At 34.6% G+C, this 10,970-nt stretch overlaps 1 protein-coding gene across 4 annotated transcripts; it reads right to left on the reverse strand.

The window, feature by feature from the left end:
• Nucleotides 1–469: 469 nt before the first annotated feature.
• gbgt1l3 (globoside alpha-1,3-N-acetylgalactosaminyltransferase 1, like 3) lies at nucleotides 470–7,432 on the reverse strand. 4 transcript variants are annotated; one of them, XM_087251759.1, is made up of 8 exons: nucleotides 6,286–6,505; nucleotides 6,059–6,143; nucleotides 4,751–4,786; nucleotides 4,152–4,178; nucleotides 3,897–3,944; nucleotides 3,254–3,283; nucleotides 2,965–3,102; nucleotides 470–1,294 (listed from the first exon to the last, which is right to left on the reverse strand). In XM_087251759.1, exons 2-8 carry the CDS (start codon nucleotides 6,115–6,117, stop codon nucleotides 604–606), a joined length of 1,029 nt encoding a protein of 342 aa, XP_087107885.1. In that variant the 5' UTR covers nucleotides 6,118–6,143; nucleotides 6,286–6,505; the 3' UTR covers nucleotides 470–603.
• Between the last annotated feature and the right edge of the window lie 3,538 nt (nucleotides 7,433–10,970).

Genomic DNA, 10,970 nt, shown 5'->3' on the forward strand with positions numbered 1-10,970 from the left:
TCACTTAACTTCGGCTTAGTCTGAGCTTTATAAGGAGGTGCCAATTTCTCTGTGATATGTTTTACCAGCAGATGTCCTTCATGCCGCAACTCAGATACAACTCAAAACACCCATACACTCTCCCATTCACACACAAAGGCCAATTTAGTCATCCAGTACTTCTAACTTATCTTGTACTGAAAGAGGGTTTATGTAAATTATTGATCTCAAATGTACACATTTGATCGTTTATTTTATTAAATATAAAAAAATCAAAAAGGTTTTCATTATTGATTGTGTTTGTGTTATCATCTTCATCCACTTGTACTTTGCTGTTCTCATATTAAGACACCATTTTAAATTTTCTTTTTTGCGTCACTTCACTTTATTCTCTTTATTGTTACTGTCTGTAACTTAATAATGACACAGGTTATGTGGCACAGTTAATATTACTTAATTTAATAAAATACACATTTGTACCTATGCTAAATAACATTTTTAACTAATTTCTTTATTATTATTTGAAACAGTTTAATAAAGATGATTTTCCAAAATTGTTTTGGCCAACTGGCTCTTCTTTGTTACCGCACACCTATTTTTTTTCATCTCTCTCTATAACAGCTTCTATTTGTTTGGACGAACGTCAGCATAGTTTTTAGGAATATGAGAATAGCGAATAATTTTAATCTGGTCTGGTTTAGACTTTTTATCATCCCAAGAATATTCGGGTGAAAGCAGTTTACTGGGTTTGTTGTAAAGGAAGTACTTGTTCAAATGTGACTCCTCCTGCCATGCTGCCTCAATGGATTTAGCTGCATCAATGTCCAGTTGCTCTCTGCAGGTTTTAGCAAGCTGATATACGCACTTCACTGAACCACCAAGCACAGCTCCACCGTAATAATAATCACCCTCAGAATAAGGGATAAACGCTTGAGACTCAGGCCTTCTCTCATATGGGAATTGCTCACGAGGTGTATAATAATACCATGCATGTATCACACCTATAAGATCACCCAAAGTCTCTGCTCCCCAGCGGCCGTAGAACTTTGTATCCACATCAAGGCTGAAAAGATAGTCAGCATCATTGACCAGTCCACTCTCAATCAGCATCTCCAGCCTTTTCATCCTGCCCAAACTCATATCTTGCCATCTGCTCGAACTATTTACGGTCATCACCGTCAGTTCATGTTCTTCACCCAGTTTCACATCAGGAACCTGCTCTGGATGATCGGTGAAGACATAATAGTGCACACGAAATCCAACAAAAAAATGTTGCTCTGCAGACTCCAGGAAATCTTTTAGAAAAACGGTGTATCTGAAAAATAAAACAGAAAGGAAGGATCATAAAAATGTAAATACATTACCAATTTAATTCCTCCCAACCCAGATTCAGACAATTAAATAGATAGTGGTCCATTAAGGATCAGCACAGGCTTGTTGTGCAGAGATGGGTCTTCATACTTTGAAGAATCTGTCTATTACTGTAATAATGTTGGTACTACCCTGGATTTCAGGCAATTTGTTGGTGTGAAGGAGTTTAATGCAGAAGTTGGAGGTTGTCAAATTTAGTATTATTTAATTTAGGGTTAAATGTCAAAGAGGAGTTGAATCGTTTAAAAAATAGTGCTGTGATGTTGCTTAGACCATGAAAATTATACCTTTTTCCCACAAAGAAAAACCCGGTGGACAAAAGGTGTATGATCAGAATGAATCACTTATCTAGAATGTGGTAAAATTGTCTAAGCTTACCAAAGCAGGGACTGGATAGAAATGGAGATTAACAAACCAAGCAGATATTTAGACAAATACAATGCTTCCTATTCCTTCATTATGGATATGACTGAGAGAAGCAGTAGTCATATGTGTAGAAGAGCTGTAGTCAAATGTATAGTCAAATAAGATGCTCTCCTTCTCTGCAAGTCACTAATTGTAGATTCAGTCCTTTGTGAAACAACAATTTGAGAGTGTTTTTAACACAATTTGTTTGTTCAAAAACACTTTTGTAAGCAATGCAGGACTTTATTAAACACTGAACCGTCAAATGAGATCAGATTCTCTTATTCTGACTAACAGTGAGCACTGAAGCAAGAAATCTTCGCAATATCAGATGACTAATTGAATTTCTTAGAGAAGACTTGGCAAGGATTGGTATTTATGAGGCTAAATATGGCTGCTGATGATGGGTTTGTTGAAAAAGTGGTAGGTTTGGCATGGGCAGCTGGAAGAGTTTTAACCAACTCTTCTGTTAATGTTCTTAACCTGTTGAGTTAAAGTTTGTGGGTGTCCTGGACACAAGCTTGGGCAGAATCCTCGGTTGAGAACAGCATGATAGCTGCTGGACCAGGCTTTTGCTCACATTACATCTGAGTGTGATCTATGTGCAGCTTTATTTAAACAAACACCATCAAAAAGTCAGGGGTCATAATATTCCATAACATAATACTCGTACATTTTAGCTGTGTCTATGGGCTGACGAATTACGAATCTTCTGTTAAACATGACTTTCAAACACTCAGATGTTTCTAGGAATTTTCAGTCTCTTGAAAGTACAGGTATGTGCGTGTTTACATTTAAAAATGAGTACTCATGTAAAATTAATATAGCATTTCCTCACATTTTACCTCAGATTTTTAGTCAGAGTTGTATGGGTTTGCACATTTTGCAAGTGTTTTGTAGTGGTCAAAATCAGTTTTTTTTAAAGATCTTTCATTTTTACTATTCCATGCTGATGGAATGATTTGCCCAAAGACGACTCTGTAGCCATTTTCGAGAGAATGGATAAAAGGTTTATCTAACAATAGCACTTCTGATTCTAATTTGGTTTACATATTTGCTACATAATGGCTGTTCCATAAGGAATAGTAAATTATCTACGTTGTCCCTTTTTGGTGAACAGTACCTTTAATATACAATAAATTGAATATAATTCATTCATTCGTTTTCTGCCGCTTTTCCAGGGCCCGGATAGATTAAAAAAAAACTTACTTTCCAAGAGCAAAGATGGTGGTTGCTACTGTAATGTTCTGTTGTTTGTAGATTGCATCAATCAGTGTGGGATCAAAACTTCCTTCAGAAACAATTGGAGCTAACCATGGTGCCAGAGGACCAACTTTGCCATCTGGGCTGTTTTAAAAAAGGATAATCACATACATATGTATAGTACAATATATAATATAATATAATATAATATAATATAATATAATATAATATAATATAATATAATATAATATAATATAATATATAATAAAAATGTTGAAGTGTTTATTTTTCTTACCCCAATACACTGGGCTGATTATATTTAAGCCTGTAAAATAAATAAGACTTGTCAAAATTTCAGTAATATATGGTTATGATGTACAGTCACAGTTTGTTATTCCTCTTTACTTTTACCTTTAGTACTATTCATAAGTACATACATTATCATACAGTTAGATGAACTTGGATCTTAAAATGAATCTCTTTACTGACTTCATTAATATAACAATTTTACTAGTGATATTCAAACCCACTGCTTATCTGTCAACTGCTGCATTCAATCCAACATCCATTGAACTTTCAAAGTTTTTAAGCTCTTGCCCTTTTTAAATGTCTTTGATTTACCTGTACGCTTAACTAGTAGCAATACACATTTATTTATTAAACATATAGACAAAAAGAACTCATTGTGCAGGCTATTTTAACAATTATTTTTTTTGAAGCTGGTTGTGGTTTCTGTAAAAAGCTGATGTGTATTTATTTGAGGTACAGTAACTTTAACAGAAAATAACCTGATTTTCCATCACTTTATTATGGAAGTTGACATATAAATGTAATATCTTCAAAAGACATATTTTCTAGACTCTGAATAAGATTCAACAAACAAACAAACAGATCATAAAAATTAGAGCAGAGCTGTTGAAAACAATGTTTGAACTTACCCTTGAGGCGACTGCAAGAGAACATTTTCCGAGCTCTTTTTTGTTATACTAAGAAAATGAAGACAAACAGTAATACATGAATGAATGTGTTCTGTAGTATTATAGCTTCGGTTGTATTTGTGTGGATGTCTAGCTTGTTAATGTGCTTATGTCAGTATTCCCTGTTTATTTATAATTAAGTCCTCAAAGCTTGTTGTTTGTGTGAACATTAAAAGTATTAGTTTCAGTAAGTATGTGAGCAGTGACAATACTTACTTGAGGCAGAATCTTTGCTCTATATGTCTGCAACAGAAAGATGGTTGTTATAGTCAATGCTGTAACATTGGTCAGTGTTGTGTGCATCTTTGTCTATAATAAGAATATTAATCTACTAAATATCAGAATGGGTTATTTTTTTATAATCTCACATGTTATTACATTAATTTGACTTACTGTGAAGCATTAATGAATATCACGAATGCCTGAAAACAATGTTATCATGAATCTCGACCTGAGAACTGAAGATTTTTCCTTTTGAGAGGTGTACTTTTTAAAGATCCACAAGGTAGCGCCATTTTTAGCTTTAGTCAAAAGCTTGTCGCTCTTTCAAAGTATTTACGCACATTTGTAAAGATTAAATAAGCTATATGTTTACCGTTTACAATAAATGTACTCAACAGCCACAGTTAATTCGACATGCTAATCTGGTTATTGATCTATTTAAACAGACAGTGCCTTTTTATCTCATGAATGGAGAACTGTTGCTGATTGAAGAGTAAATAAAATATAGATTCACTGTTAAATTAAAGTAATAAATGTACAGGCTGATCTCATTCATTTCTAGAAAGAATTATACATAATTAGGAAAAACTCACCTTATTGAGGGGGAGGTGACGCCCAAATAAAAGAGTCTATGGGGAAAGGGATAGCAAATTATGAATGTTAAAGCCAAGCTGATAGTCAAATTATTATGATTAGGAATTACAGATATTTAAGGAAAATCGTGAGTGTTAAACCCAAGCTGATATAGTCAAATCATTGGGATCAGGAGTTACGGATAAGGTATTTAAGGCATCCAAATAATGTTACAAACTCTCATTGTTTAGAAAAGCACATAAAGGTTTAATTTATTATTTATTTAAATTAATTTACAGCAGTTGTTGGTAGTGTGGACAGAGAAGGTTCTCAACCGGGTAATTGCAAGGGGTGCAGAGATTTGTTAAATTATCAAAACATATTAATTTCTAGGACAAAGGTATTTAAATAAAAATATATTAGGATTTGCCAAATGTGTCTCAGAAAACCACATCGTGTCTAAAATCGCACAGTGTGAAGAGTTGAACACAGATGTCAGAAACAGATTTAGTTCCTGACTGGAGAGACTAAAATGACCCAGGTTAACTAGCCCCCTTATCGCTGCATCTATAGCCTACGTTTTCCCGATAAACTCACTGGTGACGTGCGCACACGTCAGACAGCTAAAATTTGCACCTTAATTCGCTACGCCCGGGAAGTCGGAGGATTTGGGCTAAATCTACAATGTCAAAAACATGTATACCTTTATTAAAACAAGAAAAACACCAACAGAAATTATGATAACCCTATATTGTTTTTGCCTATGCCTTTGTTATAATTTTTTTATCATGCCCGCTCTAAAGGCTAAAGCTTATTGTGACAAAATATTTAGCCGATTAAACTCGAAATGACAGGCAAAGTCATGTAGAATCAATTAACAATTAAAAACAATGATATCAATGAAGAAAAGTTTTGTCTCGAAAACATATATAATATTACTGCTTAAACCATTCTCAAACCTTACTTCTTCTTTAATTCATGCATGAACTTGATTATGAAGGTGACCATGAACAAAACATGCTCCTCTAAAAAATAGTTTTTAAAAACGTACATCTGGGATGTTTTTGAAAACAAAAACAATTGTGTGCCTTAGCCTATATACCACTTTTTTAGTGTGGAGCATGTGAACAAAAGCGACAGGTGTTAGTCTGGTTGTTTTTTATGCTGCGTAGTCTGAGTATGGTCTATTCTATAATAGCCCATAAACTATTACCAATCAACTTTTTGTTCAATCAACAGGCTTGTTTTTTAATTTGCTGTAGTTTATCAAATTAACCTCCAAAAAACCAAGACTACAGAACATCTATTACAAAAGTATAAATACATACCCAATGACTACGGTGCCAGCAAACATGAGAAGAAATGCATTAACACTTTGAAGCTTCATTATATTCCACCTGTTACCCTTGCTTACTTAGAAGATTCAAGTAGAAAAATACAACAACAAAATATCTTCAGTCAGTAACTGTACAACTAAACTGATATAATTCTGTCAGAATTTAGCCACTGTTCTATATAATAGGACAGGTGTTCAGAGAATGAAATCCCACTTTACCTGCTGTACAAGAGGTGTTCTGCAGGGGTGGAGCTTTCTAACCGTTGCACTTACTGACCTGAACTGGACCACCCATTTGACCACTCGGCTCACAATCATTTCTATTTTGATAATTTTCTTCACTAGAATTTCGCTTTTATTTAGGTTGAACCGGTTTACAGCGTAAGTGGGTCTTTTTCAGGCGGGCACTTCATCTTCACAGCGCAGGCGCTTTAATTCAAGCGAGCGCAAAAAAATGCAGGAGCCCAAGAGCATCCGTGCATGAACGGTAAACTGTGGATAGTATTCTAGATATTGAAGTGGGACAGTTAGCCTACAAAATAGTGAAATATGGAGACCTTGATAAATCGAATAAACGGTTTCTATTTCTAGAGCAGAGCGTTTGTTATATTACGTTTAACAATCATGAGATAATCATATTTGTTGTGTAAGTGACAGGTTGAAATAAACATTTTACCCTATAAAAAACTCAACTTTTGCCAATATCTTTAAATGTCCTAGAAGAGAACGCTAATGAGCAAGGTTCCTATATGCTCGGAATTCAATTCAATTCAATTCAATTCCGCGTATCAAATTTTTTTCCTCATTTAACTTCTCTTCCTCATATTTTATCTTTGTTTGCTGGCGCTATGTGCTATACAAATAAACTTGAATTCAATTTAAATATATCATTCAATCGTTTTAGTAATGCTAGTGTAATAATATCCCTTAAAGAAAAAATACGCAAGCGTCAAATGTTGCAAATGCAATCACCTATGAAACACACTTGAAGCAATGACAAAGAATTTTAATCCTGCACTGGCATGGAGATGTCTATTCTATTTTTTGCTCATCTCCCAAATGTCTAGACATACATTTTCAGACTAAACTAAACAAGCTCTCTGTGCAGGGTTACTTGCGTAATAGGTTTATTTTTTTAAATATTTCAACTTTATTTCAGTTTCTTTTGTTTAAATAGCCATAGCATAGAACAAAACAACAGCCAGGTATCAATACAGCCATATAACTACACATGATGAAATGACAAATGAAAGACTAGACCAGAGGAGCCCAAACATTTTCTTGTGAAGGGCCAAAACCAAGCTTGATTGAGGATGGGGAGAAGGTAAATGTAGTTGCCATGGGTAATTTTCTAATGCATTTAACAATATTTAAAAATAGAAAGCATTACTTTATATTAAATAATAGATCATATTTTATTTTATTTTCTTTTTTAAATGAACTTATTACAGGGAAAACAAAAACAATGTCATTTATGACAGAATGGATTCACACTATAGATTTTTGCCTTGATTTGCTCATCGATGTCTTATGAATAGTCCTCTATTTGTCCAGTGACATTTACATTTATAAAAATCTGATTCATTTACAACATTTAATTGATTGTGTAAGAATGGGTTTTAACCGCAGCGATTCGAACAGTTGGGAACATATGGAACAGTTAACTGTTGATGTTAAATCAAAAGTAATTCACAAATACTTGAAAATGAGATAATTTAATGACAATAATTATCTATGGTTACAGCTGAATTAATTACAAAATAACTGTATAAAATTATAAAATATGAAATTATAAAACATATGGTATACATTTTACCCAGCTTAAATGTAAAATTAAAGTTACCAGAGGTATAAGGAGAGGCACAAGGGGAGGGAGAGAGACAAAGAGAGCAGGCCCAGAAGTTAGCCTGATTCCAGTAGAGTCAGAGAAGATAGACTCCAGTGGAGGAGAGGAGCAGAGCAGGAGAACACAGAGACAGAAAAGATGCAGAGCAGAGTTTTACACCTACTTTGTATCTTTCTTGAGCATGTGACAAAAGCCCAAATGCTGAGACATTCAATCAGACCAATCAACATAAACCACACACCAGGCTCAGATCTATCTCCCTTTGGAGTCAGTATGGACCTTCTTGGGTCAAAAAGACGTCATATAAACAAATGCATATGATAATTCAGCCTCTTACAATTGAAATGCTTTTTTGTAGGAAACAAACAAACAAAAGGGCTAATGTCTAATAAGAAATGACGATCCCTTTTAAAGGCATTCTCTCCAACCTTGCCCATCCTTTGGTATGGGATGGTGGTCCAAATCAAAGGTTACAATGGGCCAACTTTGACCAACTTTTGGCAACTCTGGACCAGACAACAAGCACTAGATGACGAAATGAAACTCTCAAATATCCACAGTCACTCTCTGGACAAAAAAAAGGGTGGGAAACAAGCAGAATGATTTTTTTGTGTAGCCTTTAAATATATTGTAAAGATATTCTTGCAGAAATTATTAATTGCAGGAAAGGATTTGTGTTTTCAAAATGACACAGAAGGATAGTAGTAGTAGCAGCCATAGAATGTCAGAATTTAACAGTGAAAACTGAATTTTTACAAAAGTTGCATGAAGTACTTTACCAACCTAAAAAACAAGTAGGCATGCGTTATAACAAACATGCAATTATCCACAGCACAGAGCAAGAAATAAAAGGCAAAGATATGTGGAGTGACTTGATTGTGTTGCCATCATTGAAAATCATAGAGCAAGAACAAGTTCATTATAACCTAGAAAAAATTAGATCGAAGAAATGAAGGAATGTCTTATTGAAGATCCGTGATAAAATTTGTATCAACCACAAACAAATGTGTGACAATTTAAAACATTGTAAAAAAAACAAACAAACAAACATGTGCATGGAAAAACAATAATGGCTAAATAAACTATACACTTAGAAGCAGGCAACTAGCTAAAGCATATTAGTTCACCCTATATCTTCTAACTAAATTCAGATTGTATCCATGTGATCTATGCAATCCCAGGGCGTGAAACTCTGTGTGACATCCCTAATGAAAGTATAATTTAAACTATAGGATCCAATCCAGTATAGGATCCAGTTTGACATGAAATCTCAGCAGAGGATCATTAAAAACAACACAACAAACAGTAGCAGCACTTTACTTATAACCAACTTTTTTTTTTTAAGTCTACCAAAATTCACAAAAAAATATTATTTTTGTTAGACATCACGACTCATGTGAACAGTGTTTCTTTTATAGGGCTTTTTGACTTAATTTGCACACACACACACACAGACGCAGCACACAAGATGATATTTTCCCAGTGCCTAGAACATGAAGACATCACATTGCCTATAATGTTGACATGGTGTGACCAGAACAAAACAGAAGGTGGGATCCATAAGCAATAGGCATAAACACTATTGACTCAAATAATTATTTGATTATTTTACCCAAGGGTGCCCAAACTCAGTGCTGGATAGTGATGGCCAATCCTAAACAAATCGTTCTTTTCATCCAGATCTTCTAAGTCAGGGGTGTCAAACTCTGGTCCTGCCATGCACAGTTTAGTTCCAACCCTGCTCTCAACACACCTGTAGGTTTCAAACAAGCCTGAATGACTTAATTAGTGTGATAAGTTGTGTTTAATTAGGGTTACAACTGAAGTGTGTAGAGCTGCGGCCCCCCAGGAACTGAATTTGACACCTGTATTCTAAGTGAACCGGTTGAGCAAGTTCACCAAATCAAACTAAATTGTTTGATACGGTTTGCATTTCCAGTAAGCATATATCCACATGTTGTTTGATTTTTAACATGTCCGATCCTCTGACTTGAAATAAAGCAGTTTCCTGAGTTACTAGAAAAATAGATTTGTGAACCATTGAGTTGATAATACTATGCATATGTGATTCAGCAGGTGGTGAACCAAACACAGACAGTAATGTCTGAACCAAAAATGGACACTTGATTAATGCTGTAGCAATTAAGCTTCTTACAACTTAATTGAAAGAAACTTTTCAGATCATGGTGATTTTTTTTTATATGTTAAGTCCCTACATGGGAGGATTGTAATCATTGCAGATTTTGTCATTATACATACCTTATATAAGAACTGGTGATTTTTTTATTTTTATTTTTTGACCGATTCATTGAAACAAGTTTTTTGGAAGATTCAGTTCACAAAAAAGATCCGAACTTCCCATCACTAGCCCTGAAGGACCGATTTCCTGCAGAGGTCAACTTGCTTCAACAAACCTCCTTGGAAGCTTTTAGTACATCTAGTAAGAGCTTAATTAGCTGGTTCAGGTGTGTCTAAATGGGGTTGGAGATAAACTCTGCAAGACACTGGCCCTCTAGGACCAAGTTTGGGCATCCATGATTTAACCTGATAGTAATATTTCTTCATTCTCTTACACATACAACAGCCAGGGAGCAACTAACATGACAAATGAAAGTAAAGTATTGTAGAGCAACCTCTGTTCTCATCAGTGGTGACGTGTAGAAAATGGTCATGTTCATTGAGGGCTTTTGTAGACTTTTGACAGACATATAGTCAAACAGGTTAGTAGTGATGTTTTGTTTGGTGTGTTTTTTAAAGATCCTCTGAGATTTTGAGAGACTGTGTTTCTCTTCAGTGATTCATCTTGTTAACAGTAGGCACTTATCATTTTATACTCTATGAACACTTACTTAATCAATTAATTGACTCATTAACCTCAAGACTGAGTTCAAAACTCTTTTTGTATGAGAAGAATTTATTTCCAGTAAATGTTGAGTTGCAGAGTTACACTGCATTTACAAACTGTTCATGAATGGATTTCCTGAACTTAGGGGAGACTCACAAAACCGTCAAGATTTTTAGACTTTTTTTTTAGACTACAAATTATTAAATGTGGTGC

Source organism: Danio rerio, chromosome 5 (assembly GCF_052040795.2).
Source record: "Danio rerio strain M-AB ecotype USA chromosome 5, GRCz13ab, whole genome shotgun sequence".
In the NCBI taxonomy this organism is placed as follows: Eukaryota; Metazoa; Chordata; class Actinopteri; order Cypriniformes; family Danionidae; genus Danio; species Danio rerio.

Coding starts and splice junctions, on each gene's coding strand:
- gbgt1l3 (XM_087251757.1), bottom strand. CDS start 6,117: ATGAAGCTTCAAAGTGTTAATGCATTTCTTCTCATGTTTGCTGGCACC. Junction 4,179..4,750: donor GTCACCTCCCCCTCAATAAG/GTGAGTTTTTCC, acceptor TTTCTGTTGCAG/ACATATAGAGCAAAGATTCT. Junction 3,945..4,151: donor GAGCAAAGATTCTGCCTCAA/GTAAGTATTGTC, acceptor TCATTTTCTTAG/TATAACAAAAAAGAGCTCGG.